The 12256-nt window shown below is 44.2% G+C and overlaps 1 protein-coding gene across 1 annotated transcript; it reads left to right on the forward strand.

The window, feature by feature from the left end:
• The first annotated feature begins 560 nt into the window (after window positions 1–560).
• Window positions 561–12253, forward strand: LOC115175755 (protein mono-ADP-ribosyltransferase PARP10-like). The gene is made up of 12 exons (XM_029735236.1): window positions 561–645; window positions 1127–1302; window positions 1542–1784; window positions 3840–4070; window positions 4486–5540; window positions 5832–6047; window positions 6495–6633; window positions 6840–7491; window positions 10076–10485; window positions 10689–10822; window positions 10920–11094; window positions 11301–12253. The coding sequence occupies exons 2-12, from the start codon at window positions 1128–1130 to the stop codon at window positions 11597–11599; spliced, it is 3729 nt and encodes a 1242-aa protein (XP_029591096.1). The 5' UTR covers window positions 561–645; window position 1127; the 3' UTR covers window positions 11600–12253.
• The last annotated feature ends 3 nt before the right edge of the window (window positions 12254–12256 follow it).

The raw sequence follows: 12256 nt of genomic DNA on the forward strand, positions 1-12256 counted from the left end.
TAATGGATAAACTGTGTTATTTGCCAGTGGCTCTGCTTCACAAGAGCATAATGGCAATGTCATCTTTGCTCTCCTGAGACTCTCTTGTTGAAGGATCAAGGTATAAACATACATACATACATTAGGCTACAAATTATAGTGTAGAACTACATTGTAGTCATGAACATGACCCAGCTAGAATCATCAGCGTCCTCTGACTCTCTCCCCCTCCATTCATGTGCCATGAATATTTAACCAATTAGGATATTCTGACTAATTAGGCCTACTTACTCCCGAGTGGCGCAGCGGTCTAAGGTGCCACTCAGTGCAAGAGGTGTCACTACAGTCCCTGGTTCGAATCCAGGCTGTATCTCATCTGGCTGATATTGGGAGTCTCATACGACAGTGCACAATTGGCCCAGCGTCATCTGGGTTTGGTCGGGGTAGGCCATCACTGTAAATACGAATCTGTTCATAACTGACGTGCCTAGTTAAATAAAGGTTAAATTAAAATAAAATATTCAAATGGCCTTGCTACTGTAAATGTAATGCATAAATCCTGTAGCTGGCACAAAAGCGCCGCTACCCGGTGGCATGACGAACAACCAGGAAGTAGCTAGTGAAAACATTTCCGTGCGTCATGATCTGAGAATGCTTGTATATAAGGTAAGTTTTCCTGACAAACTGCAAATAAAAGTGTGTTTTAAAAAAAAAACACCCGACAACTAACTGGACGAGTTTATATTTATACCCAGCGAGAGTTATTATTCCTTTTTATTATGCAATTGTGTAATTTGCCTTTCGTGCTGCTTGCGTTGTTGTACGTCGAGGATGGTTTCTATTTCTTCGGCAATGAGAACTAATGTACTATAAATCCCCCACATTGTATTATATTCACCGATGTATTTGTGTTTAAGTCAATAACTTAACTCTACTTTTGCAGCCAAATAGGACATATTTTGTGACCAATACACACTTGGCTGCAGGTGTGCTCACACTAGGCCCTGACTGTTGGCTATGATATTTACTTTCATCTTGTGCTTTGCAATACAGTAGTCTATTCTCTTCACCTTTAGAAAGCCAAGATAAAAGTTGTAAAGATTGTCAATCAATCCCATGGATTATTCCTGTGTTGTATGTATGTCAGGATGTCTGTTGAAAGTCTAGAGAACCGGACAGTGGAGGTACTGGGAGTACCTGAGGAGGTGGAGGATGAGCTGCTGTATTTGTACTTTGAGAACAAGCGTCGTTCTGGAGGAGGTAGTCTGGTGTCTGTGGAGCTGGAAGGGAGCCGGGCCATATTAGTGTTTGAAGAGGCAGAGGGTAAGAATATATTCAGTCTGTGTAATCCTTGTAATCTGATATCATGTTGAAGGCTGATACGTTTCCTATGTACCTACACAACATCTTCACGATTCATTCTTTATCTGGATCCCCATTAGCTGATGTCTAAGCAACAGCTAGTATTCCTGTGGTCCACAAATGAATGATACTGTTGTACCAAAAACAATTCTTCCATTGCTATCCATAGCATTCTGATTATATCTGTGTTTGATTGACAGTTGCAGCAAGGGTCCTGTCTAAAGGACCCCATGTCCTGCACAACGCTGAGTTGACCGTGAGGAAGCCTGCGTGTAAGGATCCATGGAGACTGCTGCTGCGGGGGGTTAACCCAACCACCAGTCAGGAGCTGGTGGAGCTATATGTAGAGAACATGATGGGAATGGACATAGACGATTACACTCTGTACCCCTCACCTGGCAGGGACCTGGTCTTAGTACACTTCCATCAGGCCTTCAATAAAGGTTAGGGGTTTTCCTATCAAGTTCAAAGATGGAATCCACAGTAGGGGGAAACGGCATCACAAGCCGCCCCACCACTCTTGTTTTTGTTGGCGTGCTGAGGAATATCGTGCAGCGTTGTAAAAACATTGCAGTACATTTTGTGCTCTTCTATCGTGTGTGCAATGATGTTAGAAAGGGAAAAAAAAACAGTTTGTTTGTAACTTCGTTGATGTTGTCGTATCACAAACAGACATGCAGAGTTCGATTTACACCATGACTTTTAGGGGGTGTCTGTATCGAGTGCACGCACTTGCACAAAATGTATTTTCTAGGCCTAATAATAAAGACATAATTTAAACGGTAAAAATGTATTACCTTTTAATGTGGCATGAATACAGCAAGCCATATTTTCATCTGATTGTCAAACAAATCACTTCAAAAAGTAGGCATGTTCGTCCACTCCAAAATAATTCCAGCATTCCAACTGGATGTATACTTGTGGCATTTGATGACTGGAAATAGACATCTCTTACAAAATGACAGAAAGTGTTCCTAATGACATTAAGCGATTGCCATCGATTAGGCCGACATTAATTTATGTGTCTTGCTGACAAATATACTTTTTTTTGTAGCCTGAAAAGTTGGGACACCTGAAATGGGCTGAAACTGTCCCGGTAAAAACGTGATGGTCACCCTAACACACGGTCAAATTACTAGACTAGGCTACAGTGTGTATTAAAATGAAGTTCAAATGGGCCTACTGGTAGCCAGTGATGTAGTGTTTTAAAAAAAAAAGTAGGAGGGTAAACTGGTTGCTGGTTGCGGTGGAAAAAGTTACGTTCCCTATACTTTCAATGCATTTCTTTTTTCTTTCAAAGGGTGGGTAAACGACACTCCACTAGGTCTACACCACAGCCGGTAGACTACCCTCTCAGACAAGGCAGTTTTAGACACCTGAACACACGCAGAATAGGTAGTCTACATTCAATGAAATACATTATTTGAATCGAAACATGTTTTACACCCTCGTTCATGAGTTGTCCATGAGTTGCAGTCTTCCCAGATTGTGTGACATAAAACACTACCTTTCTTTCTTGACATTTGACAGTGTTATTTGTCACTAGTAAGCATTTAACAATTTGAAGAAAAACATTGAACTTAAACCCTGTACGAATCATGGATCGTGGCGATCTCGGAACATGCACTAGAAGTTTAACAATGCCTACGTAACATTTCATTATGTTTCACCGTGAAAACTGTTCTCAAGGGCACACAAATCCAAAATAATGTAGGCTTATGCCATTGCAAAATCCAATGCTTATAACTGTCAACTATAGCCCTACTGTCATTAGCGTATAGCCTACTTGTTGAATGGATTGTATGTGCATTGGTGTCTAACTGTAGGCTAATTGTTTGGTGATATTGTCGACGATCATCAGCTGTTCCAGGAAAGAACTAATATTGATAGAAAATGATAAAGCTAAATAAATGGTCTGCTACTTCTGGCCACCTGAAAACAAAGCAATGAGCGCTCTAAACAGCTGACAAAAGCAAACAATGATAATCTAATGCATTGGAATAAAGGCTATTTTTATCATGGATGTATTCAGCTGAGGCCGAAATTCAGTACTACTGGATGGACTGCGCCACCACACAAAAATATATGGATACTTCAGGAGATGGGTGAACTGGTGGATACCTTTTGTGTCTGCGTGGGTTTTGAAGAAAGTTGCTAACTAGCACAATTGCTAACTAGCTTCCTTCATACATGACACAGAGGCATACAAATGGTATCAGCAAGTTCATCTGGGGAAGTAGATAAAGGACCTCACTTCAGGATATTGCAAAATATCTCTTTAAGTATTCCAGCTTTAAGCCTATCAGTATCACTTTTTTTAAAAACCTTTTAGGAAGTTTGAACTTTGCATAAAAGTTAAGTATAAACAAAACCATAGATTTTAAGTACGTAATTGAAATGATTTGGCAAACAATATAAATATGAATGTATTTTAAGTGGCTATGCTTTTGGATACAGTATAGTTAATGTGTGTATTCTTCCTTATTTTGTATGCACAGACTTCCAGAAGCTTTTCACAAAGATTTCTAAGAAGCCTCTGGATGGAGTGCAGATCGTTCTGGAACAGATAGATCAGACGGACTCCATTTTAGTGGAGAACCTGCACCCCAGCATCACAGCAGACATGCTCAGTCTGTACCTGGAGAGCCAACGGGGCGGGGCCGGTGGAGTTAAGGAAGTCACCATGATGTCAGAGGGGGTTGCCAGGGTCTCCTTCCTGGACTTTGACTGTAAGTTTTGAACATAGACTTATGTTTTTAATGTACTGTGTCTCTACTGAATGTCTGTTTTGAATGTAAGTTATGTTTTCTACTGTAGAAAAAAAGGACTTTGTACATTTGTATACAAGCATTTCTGTTGTAGCTGTTGTATTCATTTTAAAGTACTAATGTTGTATGTTAATGAAACATAAAAGCTATAAAGAAGGGGTATTCAAATCCTACCATGAGGGTCTGGAGTACTGCTGGTTCTCTGTTCTACCTGATAATTAATTGCACCCACCTGGTATCCCAGGTCCCTGATAAGAAGGGAAGAATGTACTGGAACTGGCTTCGAGATCCAGATTTGAATTGGATGGCTTTAAAGCATGCAAGTTCTATGTAGCTGTTGAATGTGTTTTATTTCTTTCCTTATTACATCTAACAGCAGTGGAACGTGTCCTTAAACAATCACACAAACTTGAGAAGACGGATCTGATGGTCAGGCCTTACTTCTCCTTCCTCCAATCAGACGACACCTCCTCACCTCTGACCGTTCCCCTGACCTCTCTGAATGGAACATCCGATAGTAACACAACGAACACACCGCGGACAGACAGGGGTGGGCAATTGCAGACTGGTTCTCTCCCTGCAGCCAGTACCAGTGACCATTCTCAGTCCTCCCATCAGGTTACCTCTGAGCCCCTGGTCCCCTTGCTGTCCCACCCTGCGTCCCAGGCAACAGCAGCCCAGGGAGGCATGGAGGACCTAACATCGATCCTAGAGCCCATGTCGAGCCACATCTCCGTCCCTGACCCAGTGAAACTCGCGCTGCTCCAGCTCAGTCCCCTGCTCCAGAGCCTTCAGCTGGCACACCCAGCTTGTAGCGTCCAGATCAGGGAAGACGGGGTCCACATGGCCGGGTCTGACCGGCTAGGGCTGGAGCAGCTGAAGAACGCTATGTTGGAGTTCCTCGGGGGTGTGGCCCAGGCTCATCTCACCTTTGACCCCGAGAAGGCCCACTTCCTGGCCGAACAGGAAGTGAAAGACAAGCTGCTGCAGACGTTGAAGGACAAGGGACTGCCGTCCACGTACACAGTGTCGGACTGCGTTGTTGTGGTAACGTCTCCGTCTTTCAGCTTGGTGAGCCAGGCGTGTAGCTTGCTGAAGACCCTGCTGTCTGACTTCAGTATCCCCGTGGACAGAGAGTATGAGTGTATGCTGTACGCCCAGGAGTGGACTGGATTCCTCCAGTCTCTGGGTCTCTGCTCTGCTAAGGTGTCAGAGAGGGGACAGCTAGATGTCCTGACTCTGAGAGGGTTGGAGGAGGAGAAGCAGGCTAAGATAGTGGAGTTCCTCAGTACACCCATTGAAACAGAGGCTATCATCTCTATGGAGCCAGGCATGTTGAAGTACATCCAGACCCACCATCATCAGCTACTGGCTGATATGGACCAGGTGTCCATCTTCCCTCTGGACGCACATGGCGTCTGTGGACTCAGAGTAGGTGTTTTACCTTTTTGAAATATCATATAAACATTCCCTTGCGTTTTATATAAATTAATTCACAGTATATGCAGTAATCCTCTCATAACCTTTTCACACAACCGAGTCAAGCTGAGCTGTACTGGGTTGGCCTGGTTACACATGCTGGAGATGACAATGTGAAAAGAACATTTCTGAGCCAGAACAGTACGGTTGAGTTTGGCACGCTAGTGTGAAAAGGGTATCCAATGTCTTTGTGAATAATGGTCTTATACAGAGTTTCATACTTGTCATGTCTGTGATTGGTAGATCCACGGCAAAGCAGGGGCGTGTCAAATGGCTGATGAGGTTCTGAGGGGCGTGGTGTCGTCCATCGTGACCAGAACCATCACAGTGAACGAACCGGGCGTGGCGCGGTTCCTCATCCAGGAGGGAGAGGGGGCCAGCATCCTCAGGGAGATGCAGGCCAAGTTCCAGGTCTACATCAACATGGAGAAGGTGCACTGGGAACCCCTTGAGAACGAGGTAGCTGGCCCAATCATGACAATATTAATATTGCTGCTTTTACTATCATTACTAATTCACTTGACAAAGGAGGTTGCCGAATGATAAAGATCTACACATGGATGTATAATGCAATTTGTTTTCTGTGCCATGAACTTGTTCCTCTATGTTGTTTGGATAAGCATGGTTAGGCAAATGGTGTATTTCAGAGATCATAGGAGGCTGGTGGGAGGAGCTATAGGAGGATGGGCTCATTGTAATGCTGGAATGGAATTCACGGAACTGTATCAAGTATATGTAAACCACATGTTTGACGCCGTTCCATTTATTCCATTCCAGCCATTACAATGAGCCCATCCTCCTATAGCTCCCCCCCACCAGCCTCCTCTGTCCAATATATGTGTATATTTCTGTATGTCTATATACAGTATGTCTCTGGTGTATTCTAGCTTTGTGATCTCCCTACAGGACATCTTTGAGGCTGCGTGGAATATGATGTCCCATCAGAGCTTCCAGAGAAGGTCCTCAGATGGTTCCTTACAGGCTTCCACATCAGTTCTGATTCATACTAACCAGACTTCCAGCGACCTCTCAGGTCCAGACATGGGTACATACTTTCATTATTCTCATAGCAATCACATGTATTTGAAAACAAAAAAACGTTTTACATAAATTGTCAGTGTTGTACAGTAACCCAGCCTAGACCCTGAAGAGCATATGGAAGCACAGTGGCCAGAATAATCTTCAGAGAAGGGAGTTATTCTATTGGCATTGTTGTTTTGCAATCACTTAAAACGTATGTACTGATCCCAGGTCTTATAGAGGTGGCAAAGAGGCTGTTCTCAGCCATAGATGAGATGGTGGACTCTGGACTCTCTAGTCTGACCAGAACCACTGACATTGAGGAGGATCTGTATACGGCCGGGGAACCCATGGCCCTCAGCACTGACCAGGGCCCAGACAGAGACAACGCAGACGTGGAGGAGCAGGCTACAGAGCCGCTAGTGGAGGGAGGGGGTAGTGATGAGGTTGCTCTTGCTCCTCTGGTTGCCCAGGATGGAAGGCTGTCCTGGGCCACGCAACTCTCCTCTACCCTGGACGAGGAGGCCCAGATGTCTCTGGCCATCCAGTACTCCATGGAAACCACAAAGAGGTCCCTGACCGAGGAGGAGGAGCTGCAGAAGGTTCTGGAGCTGTCCAAGAAGATGACGAAGATGACTCGGCATGATGGTGGTGCCATGGCTACCTCTTCCCTCCCTGCTGCTGGCTCGCACCTCGATCAGGCTGTCCAGGTGTCTCTGCAGGAGGCCATCCAGTCAGCCAACACGGCAACAATCTTTGTGTTCGCTGGCTACAGTTGTGACCTGATCAGAGTGGACATTGCCCTGAACAAGAAGGTCACCCTGAGAAAGCATGAGGAGAAGCTAGCGCACCGCAGCCTGAGGAGCCTGTCTCAGTACCACAGGTACGTGTGTGTGTCTGTGTGTACACTGTGCACTTTTTCATAGTGATGGGCACCGACATGGAAAATCTATATCGATGTCAGTTGCATTTTTTTATAGCCCCCGTGATATGCAACTTTTCAGGGAAGTTAGGAACCAATATACACAGGCAGTTAGGAAAGCTAAGACTAGCTTTTTCAAACAGAAATTTGCATCCTGTAGTACTAACTCAAAAAAGTTCTGGGACACTGTAAAGTCCATGGAGAATAAGAGCCCCTCCTCCCAGCTGCCCACTGCACTGAGACCAGGAAACACTGTCGCCACCGATAAATCCACTATAATTGAGAATTTCAATTAAAAAAATTCTACGGCTGGCCATGCTTTCCACCTGGCTACCCCGGTCAACGGCCCGGCACCCCCCACTGCAACTCGGTGCCTCCCCCCTTTCTCCTTCACCCAAATCCAGGTAGCTGATGTTCTGAAAGAGCTGCAAAATCGGTACCCCTACAAATCAGCTGGGCTAGACAATCTGGACCCTCTCTTTCTAAAATTATTGTTGCAACCCCTATTACTAGCCTGTTCAACCTCTCTTTCGTATCGTCTGAGATTTCCAAAGATTGGAAAGCTGCCACAGTCATCCCCCTCTTCAAAGGGGGAGACACTCTAGACCCAAACTGCTACAGACCTACTATATCTATCCTACCCTGCCTTTCTAAGGTCTTCGAAAGCCAAGTTAACAAACAGATTACCGACCATATCGAATCCCACTGTACCTTCTCCGCTATGCAATTTGGTTTCAGAGCTGGTCATGGGTGCACCTCAGCCACACTCAAGGTCCTAAACGATATCATAACCGCCATCGATAAGAGACATTACTGTGCAGCCGTCTTCATCGACCTGGCCAAGGCTTTCGACTCTGTCAATCACCACATTCTTATTGGCAGACTAAACAGCCTTGTTTTCTCAAATGACTGCCTTGCCTGGTTTACCAACTACTTCTCTGATAGAGTTCAGTGTGTTAAATCGGAGGGCCTGTTGTCCGGACCTCTGGCAGTCTATGGGGGTGCCACAGGGTTCAATTCTTGGGCCGACTCTCTTCTCTGTATACATCAATGATGTTGCTCTTGCTGCTGGTGATTCTCTGATCCACCTCTATGCAGACAACACTGTATACTGTATACTTCTGGCCCTTCTTTGGACACTGTGTCAACTGACCTCCAGACGACCTTCAATGCCATACAACTCTCCTTCCGTTGCCTCCAACTGCTCTTAAATGCAAGTAAAACGAAATGCATGCTCTTCAACCGATCGCTGCCCGCACCTGCCCGCCCGTCCAGCGTCACTACTCTGGACGGTTCTGACTTAGAATATGTGGACAACTACAAATACCTAGGTGTCTGGTTAGACTGTAAACTCGCCTTCCAGACTCACATTAAGCATTTCCAATCCAAAATTAAATCTAGAATCGGCTTCCTATTTCGCAACAAACACATCCTTCACTCATGCTGCCAAACATACCCTCGTAAAACTGACCATCCTACCGATCCTCGACTTCGGCGGTGTAATTTACAAAATAGCCTCCAACACTCTACTCAGCAAATTGGATGCAGTGCCATCCGTTTTGTCACCAAAGCCCCATATACCACCCACCATTGTGACCTGTACTCTCTCGTTGGCTGGCCCTTGCTTCATACTCGTCGCCAAACCAACTGGCTCCAGGTCATCTACAAGTCTCTGCTAGGTAAAGCTCCGCCTTATCTCAGCTCACTGGTCACCATAGCAACACCCACCCGTAGCACGCGCTCCAGCAGGTATATTTCACTGGTCACCCCCAAAGCCAATTCCTCTTTTGGTCGCCGTTCCTTCCAGTTCTCTGCTGCCAATGACTGGAACGAACTACAAAAATCACTGAAGCTGGAGACCCATATCTCCCTCACTAGCTTTAAGCACCAGCTGTCAGAGCAGCTCACAGATCACTGCACCTGTACATAGCTCATCCAACTACCTACCTCATCCCCATACTGTATTTATTTATTTCTCTTGCTCCTTTGCACCCCAGTATCTCTACTTGCACATTCATCTTCTGCACATCAATCACTCCAGTGTTTAATTGGTATATTGTAATTACTTCGCCACCATGGCCTATTTATTGCCTCACCTCATTTGCACACACTGTATATAGACATTTTCTACTGTATTATTGACTGTATGTTTGTTTATTCCATGTGTAACTCTGTGTTGTTGTATGTGTTGAACTGCTTTGCTTTATCTTGGCCAGGTCGCAGTTGTAAATGAGAACTTGTTCTCAACTAGCCTACCTGGTTAAATAAAGGTGAAATTAAAAAACAATGGGAAGCCCATTCACTGTTGATGGCCCATCAGCAGGCAATTAACTATGGTAACTTGAGCCTGTGAAAAGATCTGTTTTATGCCTGCAGGAACAGTCATGTACAATGTGCTTTTTACAGAATGGTGTAGGTTAAGAATAAACCTAGATTACGATATGCCTTGCTCATATCAATATTAAAAGATATCATATGGAATTTGCAATATTGGTGCCCGCAAGCTAAACATTTTTTATATTTACAAATAAATTCAACCAATCAGGAGGTGTCTGGACCTCATCAAGAGGAAACATGCCGTGGAGGTCACCATCCAGGGAACCACTGCAACCATCTCCGGGTTCAAAGACTTCGTTACCGGGGCGATGCCGGACATGAAGCTCCTGCTGAGGAGGATATCCACGACGACGTCAGACGCTGACATCCTGCGGACGGTGCAATGGCTGTGGCATGACCCAGCGTCGTCAGGGACGAAGACCGCGTACGCTCCGGAGGCGACAGTGTTTATGGAGAACGCCTGGAAGATGAGGCAGAAAAAGATCGACATCCTGCTCAACAACCTGCCGCACATCATCAACTTTGAGAAGATGCAAGAGTACAACGTGGCCTCTGGGAAGTCAGTAACCATCTCCAGGAAGATTCTGAGCTCAGAAGACTTGTACTCGGATATACAAGGTAAAGAGAATTTGCAAATAGTGTATGTGAGCTTATTCTCATGTTATTTATTTTTTGGTAAATAAGAATTACATTTGTGAGATGCTATTTAATTACTGACGCAATATCCCTGTCATCTTAACAAAGCTGTTTAATATGTTGCAGCGTTTTCCGTCATGCTATATTGCACTTATATTGCTACAATATGTTGCACCGTTTTTCAGATGAGGACTACAGTCTACTCTCCAACCTGCCTGAAACGTCCAGAGTGAACGAGGATTCTGATGAGTTCCAGGATGTTGTGAAAGACTTCTACGACTCCATACATGAGTACCACAACAGAATCAAAATCATTAAGGTATGTAGGATCTATCGACGTCAACAGCAACTAACCATTAACTTTGCATTGTATCAGTGACGTCAGAAGCCATTCCTCTGTTAATCGCATTTCCCAGGTTGAGAAGCTGATGAATAGGCTCCTTTACAACCAGTATAGACTGAAGAAGGCTAGTATAAATCAGAGTGCCAATGACCCAGAAGTGGAGCGGACGCTGTACCATGGCACAAGTGAGACCAGCGTGAAAGAGATCTGCGTTCATGGCTTCAACAGAAGCTTCTGTGGAAAGAATGGTAAGGCTTTTCTAATGATAGTTTCAGCTTTTTTTATTTCACTTCATTTTAGCATTATTTTCATGCAGACTAGTAATAATGTGGCCTCTTGTATATCCTGGTCTCTGCAGCCATCGTCTACGGTCAAGGGTTATACTTTGTAATAATTTGGCCTGTGTATCTCTTCCTGTAATAATTTAGTCTCATGTTTTGGTTTCTCTTTGCAGCCACTGTGTATGGTCAGGGGGTCTACTTTGCTCTGAACTCGGCCCTGTCTGTCCAGGATCAGTATTCTCCCCCCAATGCAGACGGACACAAGTTTGTGTTTGTGACCAAGGTGCTTACTGGGGACTTCACTCAGGGCAGTCACTCCATGAAGACTGCTCCTCTGAAGGAGAGTTCTGAGATACCCCTCAGATATGACAGCGTGGCAGATAAGATGGACAACCCCTCTCTGTTTGTTATCTTCAACGACACACAGGCCTACCCTGAGTATCTCATCACATGTCAGAAGATTAATTGCTGAGGGAGGGAGGGAGGGAGGGAAGGAAGGAAGGAAGGAAGGAAGGAAGGATTAATATCCAAAAAAAGCACTAACTCTGTTTCGGCATAGTGTTTTTACATTTTTCCCTATTGGGAAGAGGATTCATGGGAATTTTATTTGAAAAATTCTGTGCATTGTGTTTCTTTAATCATGCATCTTAATTTAGTTTCTCTAATTTATTTATGACGCAATATAGCCTTCTACAGTATAATGATTACAAATACTCATTGTTATCCATACCAATAATGATTGCAAAGTGTTCTTTCACAGTGAAATTGAATCATGAATTAGCCAAATGCAATATTCTCGACTACAACCGTATATTTAATTGTTTAGTTTGATCTTTATAATCAATGAAACGCATAACGCCCCTCCAATGGTATTACATGGAATTTTACTTGTGGAATGCGGTTTTAACCAATCAGCATTCAGGATTAGACCCCACGGTTGTGTAAATGCATTTAACTGGTAATGTGTCTTGCAGAGCCAAACATTGACTTTACTTATTATGTTGCCTGACTTTTATATTTATTATATTCCATCTGAGGGATAGATACCCTATTTGTCCTTTACATTTACTTTGGGTAAAACGGTGGCGTTAATTTGATTTATGTTCAATTAAACTCTTGTCCTGTCTGT

The sequence above is a fragment of the Salmo trutta genome, chromosome 36, assembly GCF_901001165.1.
Source record: "Salmo trutta chromosome 36, fSalTru1.1, whole genome shotgun sequence".
NCBI classification, from domain to species: domain Eukaryota; kingdom Metazoa; phylum Chordata; class Actinopteri; order Salmoniformes; family Salmonidae; genus Salmo; species Salmo trutta.

Excerpts from the sequence above, each read along its gene's own strand:
- LOC115175755 (XM_029735236.1), top strand. The coding sequence starts at position 1,128 with ATGTCTGTTGAAAGTCTAGAGAACCGGACAGTGGAGGTACTGGGAGTA. Across the intron at positions 4,071-4,485 it reads CTCCTTCCTGGACTTTGACT|CAGTGGAACGTGTCCTTAAA; the intron begins GTAAGTTTTGAA and ends TACATCTAACAG. Across the intron at positions 10,486-10,688 it reads CTTGTACTCGGATATACAAG|ATGAGGACTACAGTCTACTC; the intron begins GTAAAGAGAATT and ends ACCGTTTTTCAG.